The sequence below is a fragment of the Crocodylus porosus genome, unplaced genomic scaffold (genome assembly GCF_001723895.1).
Source record: "Crocodylus porosus isolate Cpor-Errol unplaced genomic scaffold, CroPor_comp1, whole genome shotgun sequence".
In the NCBI taxonomy this organism is placed as follows: domain Eukaryota; kingdom Metazoa; phylum Chordata; order Crocodylia; family Crocodylidae; genus Crocodylus; species Crocodylus porosus.
In genome coordinates this window covers 55,813,040-55,836,432 of record NW_017728949.1, presented here as the reverse complement: position 1 = coordinate 55,836,432, position 23,393 = coordinate 55,813,040, and the positions used below count along the sequence as shown (strand labels likewise).

The 23,393-nt window shown below is 44.5% G+C and overlaps 1 protein-coding gene across 1 annotated transcript in view; it reads left to right on the top strand.

Annotated features, from left to right (window-relative positions):
- Window positions 1-23,393, top strand: part of CNTNAP5 (contactin associated protein like 5) — a 442,467-nt gene that overhangs the window by 118,055 nt on the left and 301,019 nt on the right. The window contains exon 3 of the mRNA XM_019554532.1: window positions 3,883-4,076. Coding sequence (XP_019410077.1) covers window positions 3,883-4,076 — 194 coding nt within the window. The remainder of the gene's footprint in view (window positions 1-3,882; window positions 4,077-23,393) is intronic.

Here is a 23,393-nt window from a genome sequence, read left to right as displayed (position 1 = left end):
AAACGGATGCTTCTTTTCTGGATATATAGCACCATTTGAACACAGACAATTCTTGTGCATAGAAAAGTGGTGTTGCGGGGGTGTACGTTTTGTCAAGTATTACAACAGCTTGCTGGTAAAGTTAAGCGATCCAGATTCAGGCTGAAGCCATGCAGCAGTAAGCAGGCACTGTGGACATTCAATTTTCTCTTTGAAGCAAGTAAAAGGAAAGCAGTCAGGCAAAGTGTGGATCTCTGCCTCCAATTAACCAGCTATTGCATTGGTAGAGAAGTGTCATCATTTGTGCTGGTATAAGCCAGTGGCAACATGGCTGGAAAGAGGGAGGGAACTGGGAAGGGTTTCCTTTTCTAAGCTGTTCAGTAGCAAGACAGGATGCAGCTGCTGGGACCACTTTGGATGTGGTTAGAAAAGGCTACAGAAAGCTGGAGCAGCGGGTGAGCTGTGATTGCTGTATCATGCTCTGTTTTAAATGCAAATAATGTAATTAGTAAATACAAGCTGCCTTTATCTCATTCCAAAAACAGCAGAAGGTGGTGGGCAATGTGGACACAATTTGAAAGCTTTAGTTTGAGAGCTAAAGCCCATTGCAAACTTCCCAACTGTCACGCCAAGTGCAAGGTGTCATTCCAAACTGGCTTTTTCTACTGTAAACACATAGTTGGGAATATGGATTAACTAGATAGCTAACTTCTCCGAAGAAAACTCTGCTGTGCTCTCAATTTTCCCCTGAGAAGCGGGTGGGAGAAAGAATGAACCTTGTATGATAGATGTGAACATGTTTAATCGGCTCTTGGGAAGTACTCAGTTATGATGATGCTTAGGGTAGTATCACAGTAGAAAGAATTGGGATTTCTATAAGGACAGCTCATCAACAAATGATTGGGCTACTTCTGATTGTCGTCATGGAGAGTGATCTTCCATAACTGCTGTCGGATAGATGGATTGATGAAGCAGTGAGGTTAAAGGCAAGAGAAATCCAGCTTTAGTAACTTTTCACCAAAGGCACACAGCATGAACCTCCTAGGATGGTGATGTCAATGACATCATGCCACAAATCCTATGAATACCTTAAAATTGGATTTGCATTGTCCAACAGTCCTTGGGATTTCTTTACCACTTTTTTTTACTTTCTTGCAAAGAAAAATTCAAGTGTTATTGCCTTCTGTTTTGGAATCTGATCTGTCAAGTATGTGTAACTCTCAAATTGTTCAAAGCTCTTTTCCCCATATCCCTTTAAGAGTTATTTTAGAAGTCTAGTAAAAGTATCTGATAGCCTTGCGAGGAATGGCTGACAGATATGGGACTTCTGCCTGTAAATGAGAAGACTTTGCAGGGATTTGGTGTCAGCTTACAAATATATTGGGGGAGAGCTTCAAGGGCTAGGAGAACAACTATTCACCAAAGCACCGTAGGCAAAAAAAATGAGCAGCAAAGATTATAAACTCCTAGAAGAAGGTTTCAGACTAGATATAAGGAAAAACGTCTTTACGGTTCATGAGACCAGACTCTAAAATAGACTCCCAATGGGGGTGGTGCAAGTGCCTACCCTGGAGATCTGCAAAAGGAGACTGGATGCACGCCTTGCTGGGATTATTTGACCCCAGCAGTCTTCCCTGCCCGGAGCAGGCGGGCTGGACCCAATGATCTCATGAGGTCCCTCCAGCCCTAAACTTCTGTGAATCTGTGATAAGGGGCAGAAAGGATATTTTTTATTTAATTTTTAAATATCTAGAGCACCAAACAATATTATTTCTCAAATGGCTGAAAAAAGTTATTGCCTGGAGAGACAGAAGACGGGACAAATCTTAATTGACAGGTAGGAGTCTTGTTTTAGTTTCATAAGGCTCTTGCCTTCAGCAATTAAAAAACAGAAGTGTTAAGAACAATAACTATTTTATTACAATGGAAAAGAAAGACAAGACAAAGCAGGCCATAAACAAATCATAAGCATCAGCTCAGTTGCGATTGCTTTTTGTAAGGTTCTTTGCAGAAAACTTGTTAAAAGTTTGAAAGTTTGCCTTACTCTATTGGGACTCTCTAGGTATTATACAACCCCAGGATATAATTCCTCAAATAAGCAGAAAGTCTTGATATAGTGAATCATTAATAAAAGAGCTTACAGGTAGGGAAAATAAATTTGGTTTTGGTGAATTCTGCCATGCATTTCTTCATTGCTTGTGCCATGTGTTGCTGTTCAAAAGTTGATGATCCATTCTGGATTTGGGACCTCCAGGATGGATGATCACAAGCGATTTGCTCCCACAACTCTGGGTTCATGCCAAAACTCTTTAGGGACAACTTTAGGGTGTCCTTGTACTGCTTCTTTTGTGCAGTGTGAACGCGTACGTCGTTTGACAGCTCTCCATAGAAGGCTTGCTTCGGGAGTCGAGTGTGAGGCGTTCTTGAGAGGTGGCCGGCCCATCTTAGCTGAGCCAGGTTCAGCAGAGTATGAATAGTGGGGACAGTTGATTTTCCTAGCACCTTGGTGTCAGGAATGTTGTCCTGCCACCTGATCTTTAGCATCTTTCGCAGGCAGCACAGGTGGAACTAGTTTAATTTCTTGGCACGATGCTGGTAAATGGTCCAGGTTTCACAGGCATAACGGAGGGTCAGAAGGATGATGGCTTTGTAAACCTTCAGTTTTATCAACATTCTGATGCCTCCTCAGTCCCAGACTGACTTACGGGGTCCGCCGAAGGCCACACTAGCTTTCCTACTCTCACATTGACTTCTGTCATCAATGTGGACAGCACGGGAGAGCGTGCTGCCCAGCTAGGCAAACTTATTAACCATCAACATTCGTTGGCCTTTAACTGAGACGTGTGGATCCTGGGGTGTTGTGCCAGGTGCAGGTTGAAACATCGCTTCTATCTTCTTCATGTTAATGGTGAGTTCAAAGTTGTCACAGGCTGATGAGAGTATGTCCATGAATCGTTGCATGTCAGCCTGTGACCCTGCGCATAACACAGTTATTAGTGAAGAGGAAGTCACAAAGCATGGCTGTCTGGACTTTGGAGCTTGCTTGGAGCCTGCACAGGTTGAAGATGCCTCCTTCAAAATGGTACCTGATTCCCATACCAAGGTCACCTTAGTACAAGCAAAGTTAATGAACATTCAGTTTCTCAAACTCTAATTCACTGTTTCTCTTTTTATCATGGCATAGCAGAAATCTCCTCTGCAGGAATATGTTATCTGGAAAAAACCAAAAAACAGGTGGTTAGCAGGAAAAGTGTTTTTGTGCCTCATTCACTATAGCATTTCAAGGAAAAATAAACCTAGTCCCTTGGCAGTTCTTTTGCAAACTGCATCTCACCAACGGTGCTGAAATTTCACGGCTCTTGTCACGTTACAGAAGCATCGTAGTACTGAAAGCCTATTACTTTTCAATGTTGTCTTACAGCATCTTGCGATTAAAGACTCCTGTTAAATGTTCTACACAGATCACAATAACGAGCACTTATGAGCATCTTTCAAAACATAACATAAAGGCGGGGGGTGAGGTGGGGAGGAGGTTAAAGCAAAATAGAAGGTATAAAGCTGGATCCCAGAATCTGTGCAAACAGATGTGGTGGTGATAAATACAGTTTTATAACAGAGAGCTTTCATCCTCTTTGTGTGCCTGTCAGTTGTTGGAAACAGAGATTTCCTTGGAATTTCCTTAATTAGATTGAACTTTTAATGTAATTAAATAAGCACAGACACCATAAGTTTGGGTGCTGTTGTAATCTCCAAGCATCACATGCATAAAAATACTCATACATATCTCTCCATGTTTGATGAAGAGGAAGGCAAGTTTGTAGTAATTTATGATTCAAAGGATGTTTGTATTGGTACTGAGAGAAGTTGTCTTCAAGACCTTTTCTTTTTCCTGATCTCTCCTAGGAGCTGGTGGTTGGTCCCCACTGGAATCTAATCAGCAACAATGGCTCCAGATTGATTTGGGAGACAGACTTGAGATTGCAGGAGTTGCCACCCAAGGAAGGTATGGGAGCTCAGACTGGGTGACGAGCTACACTCTCATGTTCAGTGACACGGGACGCAATTGGAAGCAGTACAGACAAGAAGACAGCATCTGGGTAGGTGGTTGCTTTCCTCCAGATGGATTGCTATCATCACATTGTCAAGTTTGAGGAAGATGTAACTACTGATGGTTCAGGCTCAGTGTGGGATTTGAATATGTGACTTTTACTTTAACAAGTTCTTCTTCCAGAGATGAGAGTAAGCAGCAGGGTCTGGTGGTCATCACCAAGAGCTCAACACAGAAAGACTCTTCCAGGCCCGATTATAGCATTGGTTCTGTGTGTAGCATTGGATGGGACACTGAGAGAGGATGTATTCCTTAGGTCACATGGATACTCGGGGGCAGGGGGGAGAGGATCAGAGCCACACTTATACTGCAGAGCACAGTAGACTTGAGTTCAGGTGGGTTGGGGTGAATGGACCTGCTACTTTGTAGGTTCCTTCCCTGAGAACTAGTGAAGCCTTGGCTCCATATCTCTTGTGCACTGGCTGGAAGCAATTTATTCCTGCTGTTGGAGGAGGCAGGGGGGTCTTCGAGACACAGTGCGTAGCAGGGTTACTCCTGAACTGGTTTGGGCACAGGATGCTTGGGCTGTGCCAAGCATCAGACTTCATCTTGAGTCTCACTGGGCATGTCTGTATGAAACATTTACTGTCTAATTAGCTCTGCAGTAGGACGCCAACGTTTACACATGTGGTGCTATTAGGTTGGAGTAAATTAATTAGCTCCTCTGTAGGAGAGTACTGGCAGTTACAGATACTATTTTACGGTGGAATTATTTACTCCACCACAATGCACATATAGATGCTGATGGCTGGGGCACAAGGGTACATCAGTGTGGGGACTACCTGCCAGCTAGCCCCACACTGGAGCACCCTCCTGCTCCAGTCAGTCCCTCCACAGCACACTGACCAAGTTTGAAGCAGTCCCGAGGTGGCAGGCTGATTTTTTTCCACCTTCCCAGACCCTCTGTCATCCAGGACTTCACTGCCCTGGCTCAGCTTGCTGTGGTCCTGGCTGCACGTGCAAACAGAGGAAGTGTATTGCTTTGAATTAACAGCATGTATAGATGTGCCCACTGTGTTCACCATGCCTTCTCGAATATTTTCAATGCATTTTAAGATATTGATGGATGTTGTTATGATTCCTGTTTTGATGCTACGGTTACATAAAGTACAGCCGGATCAGAAACACAGTTATGAAGCAAAATACCCATGGAGAAGTGTAACTCCCCTCCTGTTATATGAGTGTTTGTGCTGGACTGGCCAGGTCTTCTTTTCCTCAGTTTATTATACTCTTCATAATGGGATCGATGGCCTGCATTGCAATTAATGTACTGTCATGTACTTGTGCAATGTGACTTGATAGTAAGTAAATATACTCTGGCTGAAAATAAGAGAACGTAAGGATTCAGTTCCATGCTGAGTGAACACCAGGGCCAGGTACAGAAGTGACACTTTTACTGGTATAAGTGGTCAGAAACCAGTCTATACTCATAATAGGACAGGAGTTGGGCGCACACAGCCCACCAAAGGGCAAATGTGTGTTTTGTTCGCTAGTGATTTAAACTGTGCCACTTATAGAAAACCGTGTAATTTGAATCAATTCCACCTTGGGCTTTTTGAATGTCTGTACCTAGCCCAGAAGTTCAAATATTTATCTTAACCTTGGAATATGTTGATTTGAGGACCCTGTTGTAAATTTTGAACAAAGGTTTTAGCATGAGTTTTTGGTTTTTTTTTTAACTTCAAGTTTATGATGAACATGACTGTGATAATGATAGCAGGTTTTCTGTGTTGCCCTTCCTCTGTGATGTTCCCCAGTCAAGTCTCAGGTCACGCAAAAAGGGGGAGCAAACATTATTAAAGAGAGGGAAGAAGGATAGGAAGGATAACGAAACTGCCTTGCATTTCAGCCTCTGTGGTTATTTTATTATGTGGTAAAGTTGCTTAAAGTTTCTGTACTTTCAGTTAAACTGTATAGGAAAGTGATTTTGTTAAACTTCATGTGGTTTTCCTCGCACTCATAATGTCACGAATCAGGAGGTGTAAAAATGCTTTGAGTTCAAAATTAAATGCACACAACGTTTGCAAAATCCAGGCTCCGATCAGGGTTTTGACTTCAGACAATGACTGTTATGTAGGCAGAATCTGCATCTTTAAGTAAGACTCCAAAAACATGGGCAAGGGCACATGAACAACTTTTCTATCAGGTAAGTGCGGCTGAGGATTCATAATGCATCAGCTACACTGCAGAAACTGCCCTCTGGTAAATGAAAGCTAAACCCAAACCTCCTGCCCTCTTACCATTGCTTGTATTTATTTGGGGACCATAGTAGAGGCTATTTTACATTTAATAATGATTTTTCAAACCATGATTCAGAACAGGGGTGGCCAACCTGTAGCACGGGTGCCACAAATGGCATGGGCAGCCTCTACGTTTAAGACAGAGTCAAAAAGCCCAAGGCTGAATCAGTTCAATCTTTGCAGGTTAGTCTAAGCTGTGTAGATTGAACCAATAAGCAAGTGGACAGACATTTACTTTTGATTCCAGAAATGCAGCCACCTGCCTGCAGTGGCCCAGGCCAGAAGCTGGGGGGTGCTAGAGCACGCCTCCCTGCTCAGCTGGAGCAGACAGCTTGGGCCAAGGCTAGCCCACCCACCCTCTGCGGGAGGTGCAAAGTATCCTGGGAGGCAGGGAGACTGTGAGTTAACTTGAATCTGGAGGAGATCTGAGGCAGTTTAATAAACCAATTTAGCCTAAATCAGTTAAGTCTGAATCCAGGTTTATATCAAACCAGCTTCAGCCATTTGAGAGTGATTTATATGCACTGAACTTCTGTTATGTTAGAGATTCGAACCGGTTTCCGATTGTCGGGGTAACCGAACACCGGGTGAATCGGGCCCCAAGGGCACGGTGGGCCGGGGTGGCAACTGGAATACGAACAGGTGGGATCGGCGGCGGTGGAGCGTGAGCTGTACGGGAAGTTTAAACAAAGATGATTTATTTACTCACACCTGGGAAGCGGGCTCAGATATTTCTTCGGTTACAGTACAGCGAACAGCAAAGGGGTCTGTCGGCCCACGGGGTTCACTAGCGAGCCCTTGCTTTCTACCCCCTGAGGGCTAGGTGCGGCTGCCCACTAGCTAGTCCCAGGGCTGGTCGGCAGCTCACGAACGGGATAACAAACAACAAAACCTGTAACGAAGTGAATCGAGGAACGGGGTCGCGACGCCAGTCCAAAAGACAGTCCGTAAACCAAGGTCGGAGATGAGAAGCCAGAACGAAGTAAGCCAAAGTCAAAATCGAAGCCAAACAGTCCCGTAACCGAGATTGAAAAGACGAGCCGCTCCACCCGCCGTCCGCAGCCTCTGCTCAGGATCGTTCTCTGCCTGTGAGACACCCCCGCAAAGGCAGCCTCTGCTCACAGGATCGAGCACAGTCTCTCCTCCAACACACACGCACTACCTCACCTCACCACGCCCGGGCGGCGGCTCACAAACCTTTTATGAGAATTTAGTGGCCAATCAGAACGCTCTTCACAGAGAAATTTCTAGTCAAATGACATCATGCAGTCAGTGAACTGAGCATGTGCGTTAGATCACATTACCTCATGCTCCGTGACTGACAAGCCTCCCAGTCACCCCAGGGCACATTCTGGGGGCCTGGCGTAGTTTCGACTCCCTGTGATGGCAGCACCAAACTTAAGATTTTTCCTTGAGCACAAGCAACACAGGAGCAGGTAGGCCAGAAAGCGGAGCAACAGGCGGGGCAGGGAGTGTGGAGAAGGGTACAGAAAGCAGAGCAGCAGACTGGGTAAAGAAAGGGAATCAGGGTGGAACTTGGGGGAGGCATGGGTCTAGTTTGTGGCCTGCCTGCCAAAAAAAGATGGGCCTTGCTGATTGGGCCCACTGGGACCTGAATTTGCCACCCTTTCAATTTTTTTAAAACCTATTTCTTCCCCTTTTTTTAAAGTTTACTTCTAAAAAAGGAACCTGAGAAGACAACTGGTAAAATTTACAGTAGCAAATCTTCATGCCCTAAGGATCCAATTTAGAGAGTTTCTGATCTGGCAACAAATATTGCACACAGCAGTGAGAATATGCCCAGCAGGCATTTAGCAGTGGATCAGGATTTATGAAGAAGCAGAACTCTCCTGCTTTACTACATAATCAGGCGTGAAGGTGCTTCAGGAAAAAGACCTTGTTGCAACTTCCAAAGACTCAATGGATCTGGGACTTATTTGAAGGGTAATATTGTCAAGTTGTGTGATGCAAATGTGTCAGAATGAGCAGCATATTATTTTTCTATGTAATGGAAAAGTGAAATAGAATTAGAGAGAGAAATTGAGTTGGGGGAATGATTTGGGTATACTGCTGCGGTGCGCAGAGTTGCTAAACTAGTGCGTTTCTGAAGTGATGCAAGTAATGCGATTCCAACCCAGAAAAGCCTTATGCTGCATGTCCCTCTGCCCAGGGCCTAGTAAGGAATTTAGGTTGGGCAGAAAAAATTACTGGTTGTTACTGAGCATATTCTAACATGCCCTACAAAAAAAAATCCACATTTATTTGGTTTGACAGAGGTTGTATTTGTGTCAGAATAAACCACTTTATCCTGGGACAAGGTACCGTCCTTCAGAGGTCCAAGTCCATTGTCCTGGGATAAACCCCAAAAGGTTCATGGGTTCAGTTTATTCTGGGACATTGCAAAAGTCATCTAAATGGCCAGAGCTGTTCCTGGTGGGGTGGGGGGAGTGGGCGCAAATTGGGTTTACTGCCCTGGGCCCTGTGCTTCGGGGGGGTCCCGCAGAGCCAGGCTGGCTTTATGTCCAGCTGCTTGCCACCCCTCACCCTTGCCGTGTCCAGGCCCTGCATAGGCTGATTTGCCCCAGGCCGCACACTCTGCTACAGTCATCTCTGTGAGTGGCTATTTTAGGATGGCATGACTAAATCAGTGGCAGAAAAGTGGCAGTGCATTCAGCTGCTCACTAAATTCTGAGTAAAAGGGAGAAGTGTGTACATGCCAATCCTGGGATATTTTTGTGCTGGGACAAACATGTGCACAATACATCCAGGGACATGTGCAATGTCTGTTCCCAGTCCTATAGATCAGGCATTCAACCTTGGTTGGCTGAAAACCTTAGTGAGAGTCGAGAACTCATGAACAGTGAAAACCAGTGATATTTCTGTATAATTCTTTATTCCAGGTGAAGCGAAAATTGGCAATTAAGGTCGACTTTCCTGGAGTTTCAGGGTTTCCTTAAATCAAAAGCTACAAAAAGGGCATGAAATGTATGCAGCCTGGAGCCTGAGATGCTTACACATGTGTGAAACACCATGCTCAAATCTACAGTGAGCAGTGGGAAGACATAGTTCAGCCAGTATTTAAAGTGTTGTAGGCAAGCGAGTTAGCTGGTTGCAGAAACCCAAAGCACCTAGCTTAATAAGTACAAGCAGGATGAAACTGCAGGAAAGAATGGCAGCCTATTTTCCATTTAATAAAGCAGAAAGGGCTTGTTGATGATCATAATGGTCAGTCAGGGAGTGCTCCCAACCCTCCTTCTTGAAGTCTATTGCAGTGGTTTGACTGTTGGTTTTTTCCTTTCTGCCTAAATTATTTAGGTGCAATGTGATAGAAGCCTAATAGATCTCTCCTTCTGCATTTGTGTTAACAGTTCTCACGCTCTGCCTATTCTGTCAGTTAAAACATGTGAGCTGTAGCTGCGGGTGAAGAGGAAAAAGGGAGACTTATTCCTGGGAGATTATAAGCAACATGTCATTCGTTATCAGTGGTTGTATTTCTAGTCCTATCAGGGCTTTTTTTTTTCTGCTTTGAGATCCTTTCTCTTCTTTTTTTTCCCCTGAACTTCTGCAGTTGTTACAACCGCTGTATTTTCCTGACCCTCAAACATTAAAAAAAAATCCATGTCAGGTCTCTAAAGATCAACTGGGTGCTGTGGATGGTTCTTAGGTGGTGAGGGCTTCATCTGGGCTAGGCTGCAAATAGGCAGTTGGGCGGCTTGGGGCTTTCCCATGCTGTGCTTCAGACAGGCAGCAGCCAGGTCCTTTTGCTGACCCACCTAGGACCCGAGCTGTGTCGTTCTGGCCCACTGGAGCAAAACGTTACAGCCCACTGGTGTCCAGTTATTTTTACAAAACAGGAAAGAAACATTCGAAACCTAAACATTTGCAAGATGGGAAAAGTGTTTTCTGTCTTGCTGTAGTGTAATACATAGCCTTTTCACCCTTGTCATCTCCTATTAGGGGGAGTTCATTTGTTAATTCTTCTCTAGAGCCACAAAGGCTAGGAACCGACCTATGATTCTCTCTTAAAATTGCAATTTTCATGATTTTTGACTTTTTAAGGAAAAATATCAAGTATGGCAATGTAGGGATTCATCTCTCAGTGGAGTGCTTAATTCATTATTACACTGAAATGCTTGGGTGAAATGTGCTACATAAATGTAAAATATAGTCTTGTATCAGACCTACTGAGTCTCGTGTTCAGCTCCCAGTTGAGTAAAACTGCCTAGAAGTTTGTGCTTTGTTATATAGATATTACGGGTTGTCTTGGAAAAAAAAAAGAAGCAAAAAACAAAAACACCTGCTTATTGCTGACAACCGATAGTTCACTTACAGCTACCGGAAAATGGGAGTCTATTTTTGACTTTGAGTTTGATGGAACTTGGTGTTTGGTTGAATTTCTTTTTTCATGTTACTTTTTCTATGAAATCTGTCTACTACCTAAAGAAACTACCTAAAAGAAAGAACTACATAAAAGAAAGGCAATATGCTTAACTGGGGGGGAGGTACAACAGACCATTTTTCCCACCGGCATTCTGGAAATGTTTCTGAATGCAAAGGCTCATTCGCCCCCATCGTATTGCCCTTCACAGTTCTGAGTGTATTTCTTCTCCTCATATCCCTGGTGGGTATAAAGGAGACATTAGCTATATTTTACATATGTGGAAAGTGTGGTTCAAGAAACCTAAGTAACTTCTCAAGGTTACCTGGGAAGATTGTAGTAAAACGGAGTTCATTGGATCATTGGAACGGAGGCCTAGAAGGGACCTCATGGGGTCATCTAGTCTAGTCTCCTGCTCCAGGAAAGATCATCCCTGATCAAACCACCCCAGCCAAGTGTCTGTCTAACGTGCTTTTGGACATTTCTAGGCATGACAGTTTCACAGCTTTTCCTGTTCCAATGCCTGATCACTTCCAAAGTCAGAAAGTCCCTCCTAATCTCCAGTCTACATTTCCCCTGCTGCAGCTTGAGGATGTTGCTCCTAGTCCTGTCCCCTACCTCCACAGAAAAGAGCCCATCTCCATCCTCTCTATATTTGTCATTCAGGTATTTGAAGACTGTTACCAAATCCCCCTTTAGTCTTCTCTTTTCCACGTTAAATAATCCTAGTTCTTTCAGCCTTTCTTCATAAGTCTTGCCTCCTAGGCCCATAATCGTTTGTGTTGCCTGCACTGGACTCCCAGGTTCCAGAAAGTGCCCAACCACTGAACATTCACACTTTTTTATCACACTAGAGAGCCAGATACAGGGACCTGGGGCCTTTCCCTTCTCTATATTTTGGGGCCATTGAGTTTTTTTTTTAGTTTAGCCTCTTTGGATGAGCCTTAGGTAGTGAAGAGCAGGTACAGTGCCACTCATTACCGCTACCCCATCCAAAACGACTTCCCTGATTTGAGCTGGGAGCAAAGGGGTAGTATAAAATGGGCCTTTCCAAAAAAACAAGAAACCCGTTTCACATAACATTATGAGGTTTCAGATCTTTTTTTTTTTTTCTTTTTCCTCGTATTGGAATGAAAATGGGGCCTTCTGAAATTACTCCCCAAAAAAGGCCAGACTCTTTTTTTCACTGCTTGGCCCAGTTCAGAGGACTTGAAACTGAGTCTTCTGTATATCCCAGGTGCGTGACTTAATGACCAGGGATTATCAGCTGTATTTTGGTGGCTCTCCCTCCCTTTGAAAAATCCCTATCCAGTTTTATGATATCAAAGGGCATTTTCAACCCCTTCAGAGTCTTTTTAATGGTTGCATAACAGTTCTTTAGCATATCTAAGCATTCAGCCCAAAGATATTTAGTAGCCCACTAATAAGACAGATGTTTATTTACTGGTATGTGTATGACCACATCACCAGTAAAATCCCTTTCTTTTCCTTGCAGTGATTAGGTTTATTATTTTCCTTCCGAGCATGTGTGCAACTGCCATCCACTTTAATGATAATGAGAGAGCTGCAGAGACAGATCGCGAGGAGAATCAGAATCCCTTGTCCATTTTCACTCAGCCCGCATTTATGATGTTAGTAAATTTTACAGCTGGAGTTGAAGACAAGACAGATTAGCTATTTAAAACCAATTTTCCAATCCCATTTGTATTTAAATAATCTTGTTACAAAAGGACTCTGTGGTTCACAGGAAACTAGGTTTATAATTATATTTTCAATATGGATAAATCAGCTGTGTGTGGACATACTTGCTATTGATTGGGAGACATAAAGCATAAATCTTATTACTTGTAACTTGTAAATGATTTTTTAGTGTTTTAAGTGTTGAATAATTCCGAATTTACTTTACCTGCATACACAATGCAGCTTGGGGCTGTCCAGATTGCGTATATCGCTGGGACAAGAAGTGTGGGCGGCAATAGAGTACCACTTTATTTTTAGATGGTTTTAGTTATATGATGTATATGGCAGTTTAGAAGGTTTTGAAAATACAATTATGCAGAGGTGTGTAAAGAACAGTGGGGGGAGAGAGTCATCCAGGCATTAGGAAGGGAGAAAACAGAGTGTTTTTTGTGTAAAATTTGAAAGAATATGGAGAGATCATGTAGAAAAGACATGTGGGGAGTTTTGTTTCAGATGTAAGGGCTGAAAAGTAGGAAGTTCTTCAGAAGCTAGGACATTTTGTGGAACACCAATGAAAACAATGATAGAAATAGCAAGGAAGTGAATAGAGAGCTATTCAGATGACAAAGTGGTATGCCCGTAATACAAATGAGCATGTGACTTGTCCCATTGACTTGAAAGTTGCAGGATGCACAGCACTAAGAATGTGTGAAAGCCTTTGAAGAACGTGTGTCGTGCCAGTGGGGTCTTGAAGAGGGTCATTTTTTTAAGTGGCTTGCAAACCTAGTGGGATGCAGCATAATTTCCACTTCTACTCAAGCTGCTGATGCTTGTGGAACAGTTTTAGTGAGTTAATTATAGTGAGCGTGTGCATAATCTTAATTTTACTGCTGGACTGATAATTGTGCTAATGTATGTTAAGGCATTTTCTGCACCACTAAAACCTGCTAGACGAGGCCAGAGAGCGATTCCACCTATAGTGAAAAAGAATTAGTCCTGAATTGCTTCAATGCATTTGCAGAATGAATTTTTACTTGGTTTGTCCTGGAGCTTCATGGCACTACACATGCATTCAGATGTGCCAGCCTACTTTGCATACAGTAATTATTGCCAATTCAGTGGGGTGAAGCAGGACCTATCAACTTCTTTACCGTGCTCTGGTGGGAAGGAGAGAAAGAGAAATTGTAAACTTTCAGCTATTTCTTGCTGGGATTGCAAGTCCAGTCCAGTCCTGAGGTGGCCATGACTGTTGGGGTACCTTAGATGCCATCATCACTGGTAATTCTTTGGGCAGAATGAGCTCGTGGTGCCTATCTCCTTTCCAGGTATGGGTTGCTGTTGGCTGACAGGAAGCACACCTGCACTTTAACAGGGGTTGTTTTAAGTCCTGCTGGGTGTCCACACACCCACCTCATACAGGATAGCCTAGGTGGGGACATCGATTTAGTTGCCAACAACACAACCATGGAACAGGCTGTACTGGTTAAGTGGTACTAGATATCAGACCAAGAGAGGTCTGGCTTGACAGGGACTGGGATTGCAGCTGCTGAACTATTCTTCACATGGGGTATGGCGTTTCTGAGGCTCCCAGGATAACGCCTGTTGTATCCAGTATCACTTTTAGATATGGCAACTTTAATTTCATTTTGGATAGCTGCATGATATGGGTCTGTTTCTGTGTTGCTCTTTGACTTAGCTAATCAATTTCTAATGCAGATGCAGAGTAGCAAGTCAACTGTAAATGTGTCTGCCCTCTTCTGCTGATGGTTAGGGATCTATCTAATTCATGATTTCATGGAAACTGCAAAATCTGGGATTGTCTGGTGAATCCTTAAAGTCCACAAAATTAACAACAACAAAAATGTAATAAAAATACGAGGCTGGTTCTCCAGTGGAAGACAGTTGTCCTCACTGGTGCAAGGGGAAGGCAGTGGCAGCATGAAGGGCAGCAGACAAGATGGCGGGTACCCCTTCATCCCCCTGCCAGGGCCTCACCACCAGTCAGCACTGAGGGGTGGAGTGGCACAAAGGGTGGCCAGCAATTGAGATGGCAGCTTCCTCCTCCTTCTTCTGCCAAGGGGTGGGGTCACTGCATAATGCCTGCAAAAATGGTTCTGCACACTGCAAATGGACCATGAAAAACCCTTTGTCTTGCTGCAATTTAAGTAGGTCCCTACTTATGGCTATGATGATCTTCCTGGGAAAGAAGTGACCTAAAATCCAAACCTTCATTTGTAGTAAATTCCACATGGAACTACATAGGGTATGTCTACCATTGAGACCTGCAGTGTAGCGTTGAACCTGCAAGTAGTAGGTAGCTGAACTTGCTTTAAACCAAGGATGTCAAGCTCATCTGGACCTATAGGTCTAGTCCATGGGCCAGATGAATGAACCAGATCAAGCCCATGGGCTGTATGTTTGACACTTCAGCTTTAAACTACTTAGTTTGCCCAGCCACAGCAACATGGAGTTCAGTAAGCAGTAAGTTAAAGTCTCCTTCGCTGCCTTCACTAGAGCGATACCCCATGCCAAAGAGCTTGCTTGGGTATCTCTATGCAGCACTCCAGTCTTCAGTTTCTAAAGTAATATCTGGATTGAAGCTGGTGCACTTGACACATTCTGCGCATTGCCTCTGGCAAGGGCTTTGTACATTTTACCCTATAATCAAGGCAGTGGTATAGCCTCAAAACAAAAAAAAGACAGCTGAAAACAAAAAAAAGACAAAAAAAACCTGCTCAGCTGAGACAGCCCAAATCTCCTACTACAAATATCCCAGGCAGGTTGGAAATTCTTTATTTTTCCCTCCAGGCTCCTGTTAAGGGGTTAAAAGGGTGCAGTGGTAAAAGATGCTGCTATACTTATTGGGGAACAATTATTTTCATTTTCCATATTATTATTATTATTATTATTATTATTATTGTTTTCATATCTCTATTTGCGGTCTGCATTTCATTTCTGGCCCATGCATTATATAGTGTGGCATGTAATACTGTGAATAGGCACCATTTATATTATAAATAAATACAGAAGAAAATAGCCTTTCCACCCATTTGTAGTTTCACCCTTAGCGAGCAAATGACCGTTTGCAAATAGACTCAAATGAAAAAGCAGCATTGAGTAATGCACAAACTGTAAAACCATTTTGCTAGGGGAAAATGCATCATTAATTTGTTTGGTGCAAACACTTTACAAGGATTAGCCAAATAAAAATGTCCTAGGGCTAAGCACTAAAGTTGATCCACCCACAGCTGAAAAACGTTTGGAAATAATAACACTTGGATTGACTTCAGGGCGGTGGAGAGAAGTTACCTTAGGCAGTCTGCTCCACAGATGGATTAGAGAGGGATCAACCAGGAGTGAGGGGGAGGGGAGAAGGGACATTTGCAGCATATAAAATGCAAATATTTTCTTCTATGATTTTTCCCAGTGAAGTTGGTATTAATTTGTATGGCTCTTCAGGGTCATGTTAATGTCTAGACTTAATGGCTTAGGGGGATGGTAATGAGAAATGCAGACTTTAGTTCTGGAAAAAAAAAAAGTCAAATATAGCCTGAGGCAGAATGGTGATAATAATTTGAAAAGCACAATTGGCATGGATACTGTCTAGTACCCATTTTGATGTCTGTTTATAGACTTGAACAGGCAAGGAGAAATTCTTGCAGTTTTGGGCATTGTTTTTCCAGGTGTAGGTTATGATCCCTTGACAAAGCTCCATGCAGGAAGCTCAGAGCTCCTCTGGCCATGCTGTGCATCTCCCCTGGGTAAAGGGAAGGCTTCAAATTCTGGTGCCGTTCCTGAATATTGGTTATACTAACTCCCCAGGATTGATCTTTCAGGGACTTGCACAGAGCCCTGCTGACTTTGATGCAACTCAATATCCTGCTACCAAATCTCATCTGTAAGCTCGTGGCTTGCACAACCATTTCCATTGTGAAATCTTTTGGCATGTCTGCTGATGAAAGGGAACTTGTCTTTTCCATTGGATTTTTTAATACTTTGGATTAGTTGAGCTCAGATGTGAAACATCCCAAATGTATTTGTTTTGGTGCAAGCAAATATTGTCCCAAATCTTCAGCCAGTGTAAATTGGTGTCACTCCACAGGAGTAGAAGATAAGGATCTTGCACCTCCCTGTTACCTTCTGTCATCCAGCCCTTGTCCCTTCTGTTTAAAGAGGCAAGATGATTAAACATTAGTTAGAGTTTGGCCCATACTATTGAACTTAATGTTCAAGTGAATAAAGGCTTAGAAGCAGAGTATTACCAGGAGGGAATGTGCAAGGAAATTCCCTTTGCACAAGGGCATCCCCATGTCCTTCAAGGCTGGTAGGCAACATGCTTGCTATCCTTTCCCAGCAATATAGAGATTATGGGTGAAGTTACATGTTACTTTTAGACTATACTAAGGGCACTTAACAAGCAGACACTCTCATTTTAACTTTTGCTGAGGACTCTCTGAGTGTCTCAACATTGTGCCACTTTAGGTGAGGGTTAACTCTGGGCCATACTCCCTAGTTTGTGTTAAGGTAACTTCAGTCTGCTCCATGGAGATAAAACAATGTGCAGTACTCCAGCATCCCAGGATGCACTGTTCCCAGCCCCCTCCCTCCCACCCAAAACAGAGAGAGCCTGCGCAGGTGTTCTGGCTCTTAGCCATGCCCCTGCTCACCAGTTTTCTTAGGGCAAGAGAGCTATATGAAGGTAAGAAATGGTATTAACATTAATGTGTGACTGCTCACAGCATATTCTAACTTTTAGCACTGTTTAAAATTGCACAGATTCAGCGTGGTCTAAGTACAATGCGTAACGTCACCATACCAGTGCCGCAGTCCTTTGAAACTTAGGACATGCCACTTTCTAAAGTGGTTGCAATTCCTGGAAGATCATCCTCTCCAGTAATGCAGGTGGAAAGTAAGAGTTACGATAGAGTTGAAGGAGACTGAAGCCATAGCAAATGAGAATATAAAGGATATGTCAGTTTGTTAGGTACCTGGAGCCTGTAGGGAAGTTACTAGCGGAAACCTTAAGGACTTATTATGTCAAACCAACCGATTTCCTCTTTTGATTTGGTAGCTATTGTAATTTGTTGAATCAGGGGAATGCAGTGGATGTAATATATCTGGACTTTACTAACGCTTTCGACAGCCCCGTGGTCCATTCTCACATAGACACTAGAGTAATGTGGTGTCCAGGTAAATCCTTTTGTTAGGTGGGTACATAATTGTCTGAATAACCTCAAGCCACAAGAGACTGTAAATGGATCAATGTCAGCCTGACAGATGGTGCCAAGTAGAGGTCCCTAGGAGTATGTTCTGGGTCTAGTGATGATATTTTGTTTCATAGTTGGTAGGGTCGGAAGGGACCTAAGCAGGTCAGCAATTGTTAATGGCTTGGATGCAGGGATAAAGAATGTATTGATCATATTTGCACATAAGATCATCAACAACAGCTAAGGGTCCAGAGATGGACAGGAGAGATGGTAAGGGGGGCAAAAAGCAACCTATGCGAGGAAATCATGAAGGAAGTAGGCTTGTGTAGTTTGGAGAAAAGGTGATTGGGGTGGGGGGAGAATGATAATAGTTTTATTCAAGAATGTGAAAAACTTTCTTCTCTCTTTCTACAAAGGGCAGGCCATGTGCAATACACTGAGTTGCAGCACAGCAAGTGTAGATTGGACCTCAGGTGAGGAGAAGAGCTCCTAACTGTAGAAAATGAAGGACACTGCATAGAGAAATGGTGGAATCACTTTCTGTGGAGGCTTTCAAAATGGACTTCTCTCTGGGCTAGTTTAGGAATCCTGTATCTGTTCAAGGGGTTGGATTAGATGGCCTTGCGGTCCTTCCCAGTGCTATGTTCCCAGGGTTAGCTTTCAGGAAGGTCACCTCAAGCTGCTTCTCTGTAAACTACATTCTGTAAACTTCTCTCATTTTCCAGGAAGCTTTGTTGTTGTTGTTCTTTGATATTAAAATTGGAGTCTGGTTTGGTGGCACAAGGGGACAAAAATCCATGCAGGCAACTGAATGATTCATGGAGATGCATCTGACGCATTAAAAACCTCATTTTCCATAGTTCATTTGTCAAAAGATTACCTCGTGTGTATTTCACATAGAGCTACATAGGCACTCTGCTCCCATTCTCCTTTATGGCATGATCAAAAGCCCGCTACAGTCATAGGGAGCCTTTCTGTTGTCTTTAATGAGCTCCACATCAGAACCATAAGGATAAAGACATTTTTCAGCTCAGATCCACAAATTATTCTTTCTTTTCCCCTCTTCCTCTACCTCCTCTGGTCTTCATTTTTTCTTCTTTTATGGTTTTCTACTCTTAATAGTAACATACAGATATCCTTAAAGAGAATTAAAAAAAAAAAAAATCCAGCCAGTCACCCAATTAAAATACATCATTTGCATCATCCCAGATCCTCACAGGAGGTGAGAGGCTCCATACCAGCTATGAACCGACAGCCCAGATGAGTTTTCCATCTATTGACTCCTCTGTTCAATCCTATGAAAGATGAACTTTCATTTCTACCCAGAACTTTTACAATCTTTTCTCCAATGCCTGATGAAGGGTGTTTGTACCCATAAGCTTGCAATTAAAGATTTCTTTTTGCGAAAATCTTGTTATCTTTTATTAGAGCAACATCTCCACTACGACTTCCGAAAAGTGATATTTTGTTCTCCTTGTCTCTTAGAAAATTAGGGCTGAAAGGGACCTCTGGAGGTCATTTAGTTCAACCTCCTGCTCAAAGCAGGACCAGCCCCAACTGGATCATCCCAGACAAGGCTTTGTCCAGCCGGGTCTTTAAAAACCTCCAAGGATGAAGATGCCACCACCTCTCTGGGGAGCCTGGTCCCGTGCTTTACTGCCCTACCAGTCAGACTTTTTCCTAATATCTAATGTAAACTTCCCTTGCCACAACTTGAGCCCATTGCTCCTTATTTGTCGTCTGCCCCCACTGAGATCAGTCCAGCTCCATCGGTTTTGCAACCCCCTGCAGGGACTTGAAGGCTGCTATTCAATCCCCCCTCAATCTTCTCTTCTCTGGACTCAATCAGTCAACTTCTCTTGGCCTTTCCTCATAAGGCATGTGCTCAAGCCCACCAACCATTGTGGTTGCCCTCCACTGGATTTCTCCGCATCCTTTCTGTATTGGGCGGGGGGCAAAACCAGACACAGTACTCCAAATGTAGCTTCAACAGTGCTGAATAAAGGGGAATAATCACTTCCCTTGTTCTGCTGGCAACGCTTCTACCAATGCAGCCCAGTCTGCCATTGGCCTTCTTGGCACCAAGAGCACACTGATGGCTCCTATTCAGCTTATTGTCCCCTGTCACCCCCAGGTCCTTTTCTGCAGAGCTGCTCTGCAGCCAGCCAGCCCCCAGCCTGTACTGGTACATGGGATTGTTCCCTCCTAAGTGCAGGATTTTTTACTTGTCCTTATTAATCCTCATGAGATTTCTTTTGGCCCAAACCTCCAATTTGTCCAGGTCTCTCTGAATCCTAGTCCTGCCCTCCCATGTATCCACTACTCCCCACAGCTTGGTGTCATCTGCAGACTTGCTGAGGGTGCACTGCATCCCACATTCCAGGTTGTTGATGAAGATATTGAACAAAGCCGACCCCTGGGGCACTCCACTTGAGACCAACTTCCAGCTACACAGAGAGCTACTCATTACTACCCATTGAGTCTGACAATCCAGCCAGTTTCCTATCCACCTTACAGTCCATTCATCCAGCCCATACTTCCTTAGCTTGCTTGCAAGAATGTTGTGGGCAACCACATCAAAAGCCTTGCTAAAGTCAAGGTACATCATGTCCGTTGCTCTCCCCGCATCCACAGACCCAGTCATCTCATCATACAAAGCAATCAAGTTGGCCAGGCATGACTTGCAAGTGAATCCATGCTGAGTGCTCCTAATCACCTTTTTCTCCTCCAAGTGCTTAGAAATGGATTAAGGACCTGCTCCATGTTTTTTCCAGGGACTCAGGTGGGGCTGACTGGTCTGCAGTTCCCTGGATCCCTCTTCTTCCCTTCCTTAAAGATGGGCTCTACATTTGCCCCTTTCCAAACATTCAGGACTTCTCCTGACTGCCATGAATTTTCAAAGATAGTGGCCAGTGGCTATGCAATCATCTGCTAACTCCCTCAGCACACTTGGGTGCATCACATCTGGCCCCATGGACTTGTACACGTGCTGGCTGCTCACCTCCTTCTCAAGCTGTGCTGGCAGGTGCAGGAGTCTGGGAGCTGACCTTGCCTGTGAAGAGCACAGGCATTGAGCACTTCACCCTTTCCACATCATCTGCCACAAGGTTGCCTCCCCCATTCAGTAAGGGACCCACACTTCCCCTGATCCTCCTCTTGTTGCTGCAGAAGGGTTTCTGCTTGTAAAAATCCCTGTTACCCTTCATGTCCCTTGTTAGCTGCAATTCCATTGTCCTTTGTCCTTCTTGAGTTCATCCCTGCATACCCAAGCAATCCTCTTATACTCCTCCCTAGTCATTTGTCCAAGTGTCCACTACTTGTAAGATTCTTCTTTTCTTTTTTTTTTGAGCTCACTGAAGCATTCCCTGATAAGCTAAGCTGGTCTTCTGCTTCACTTGCTATTCTTCCTGTGCATTGGGATGGTTTGTTCCTGCACCCGTAATGTTTCCTTAAAATACAGCCAGATCTCCCAGACTCCGTTCCCCCACAGACTGGCCTCCAAGTGGATTCTGCCCATCAGTTCCCTAAGACAGTTAATGGGTTTTTTTGGTTTTTGGTGGGTTTTTTTCCCCCAGTCCAGAGTCCTTACTCTGCTTGTTTCCTTGCTTTCCTCAGGATCCTGAACTCAATCGTCTCTTGTTTGCAGTTGACGAAGTTGCCATCCACTACTTTTTTGTGCACAAGTGCAACTCCTCCTCCTCTTTTCCCCTGCCTGTCCTTCCTGAACAGTTTATACCATCCGTGACAAATCTCCAGTCATGCGAGCACCCACCTGTTATTCCAGACATGTCATAGTACTGGGACTGTGCAAGGTCTTCCTGCTTGTTTTCCAAGCCTTGTGCATTCATGTACAGACACTTGAGGCAACTAGCCAATTGTTCTACTTTTTCAGGAAGAATAAGAAGGGCTCCCCTGTTGCCCCTCCTGCTTCAGTGAGCTAAAACACAAAAAAGGGTGCTTGCAAGCAGTGGACACTTGGACAGTGCATTAGGGAGGAGTATAAGAGTATTGCTTGGTCAGTACTTGGGAGAAGGCCTCCCCTGTTGTCCCCTCCAGCTCACCCACTTCCCCGCTTACCTCAGGGCTTTGGTGTCCATCCTCCAACCTAATTTAAAGCCCTCCTCACCAGGTTATCCTGCCTGAAAAGATGCTCTTCCCTGTCTTTGTCATGTGGATCTCATCTCTTCCTAGCAATCCTTCTTCTTGGAACAACATCCCATAGTCAAAGAAGGCAAAGCCCCTACTGGTGACACCATCTGTGCAGCCATACATTGACTTGCAGGAAATGTCTGTTCCTGCTGGGCCCTTCCCCTTGACTGGGAGTATTGAGGAGAACACCGCCTGAGCCCCTGTCCCCATCACCTTTGCACTGAGAGCTCCTGCTTGGGGTCACCCCTAGCCGCATCACTGGTGTCCACATGGGGTAGTTGTCAGAGGGCCAGATGAGTCTTGCTAATCCTTTCATGAATAGGGATCTCCAAAATTCACTCTAGAAGTGCACGGTGTGATGGCTTCTTTAAATCTGGAGTTCCTCCCATGTGCTTCCCCCACCGCCAGTTGGTAGAGGGGTCCTGTTGCTCCTCGCTAGCTACCCACGTACGATGGTGCAGTTTTCACCTCCTGGTCGTCAGGCACACATGGTGAGCAATGTGTCCCCTCTGCCAATCAGTGGCATGGGGTGGCACATGGGGGAAACTCCAAAATTAAAGAAGCCACCACGCCATGCTCTTCTGACGTGAATCAAGGAGATCCCTATCCATGACATCATGGACCGAGGCTCTGGGCAAGCAGCAGATCTCCTGAGACAATAGCTCTCTGTCATGAATGCCTCTGTCCCTGCAGAAGGGCGTCTCCAGCTATCACCACATATCATTTTCTTTTGGTGGTGGTGGTGGTCTCAATCCTCCCAACCTTGGGGATACCTGGCCTGGCCTCTTCCGACAATGGAATATGCTTCTCCTCTTCTGTTGCTAGGACTCCATATCTATTTTATAAGCAATCTGCTGCAGGTAGAGATGAAGACTTTTGTTTACTGCCAGAGGTCCAACTTCCACCTTCCTGGGAATTTGCATCCTCTTCCTTCTCTAGCGCTACTTCCTGCAGTCCTTCCTCAGCAGTCCTAGAGGGCTCCTCCAGCATCTAATTGATGAAGTCCTCATGGCAGAGGATGCTTCAGAGTATCACCACCTCCTTCATCTCTCTTGCCTGGTCACACCGCCGGCACCCCCTGCCCCCCAGCTGTCACTGGAAGAAGCCTACAAGCTGCAACCTCCACAGAACCAAACCAGGAACTGAGTGCAATCCTAGATGGGGAGCGGTCCTGCCCAGATAGGCACATGCACTGGATATATGCAAGCAGAGGCAGAGCTGGCAGTGTTGGTGGCGCTGACATTGTGACATCCTCCAGCCATTTCTCTGGGTCTCTTAAGCCACCATCTCTCTCTTCCTGCCCCTGTTTTCAAGCAGTCCTTCCCTAGCAAACTCCCCTGCAAGCTGCCCTGTTCACTGCTCCTTGGTTTCAAAAGGTTCCCTTTTCCCTGCTAACCTGCTCCCTCTTGCCCAGGCTTACGGTGAAAGAAGGTGAGAGAGAGTTTCCAGGCAAACTCCCTAGCAAACTCCCCCTCACGCTTAAGGGGACTTAAACAAGGGGCTTGAATCTCGGTTTAACTACAGAGTTTTATCATAGTTTCTAGGGTCGGAAGGGACCTGAGCAGATCATTTAGTCCGACCCCCTGCCATGGCAGGAAAGAGTACTGGGTCAAACGACCCCAGCAAGGTGTTCATCTAACCTCCTCTTAAAC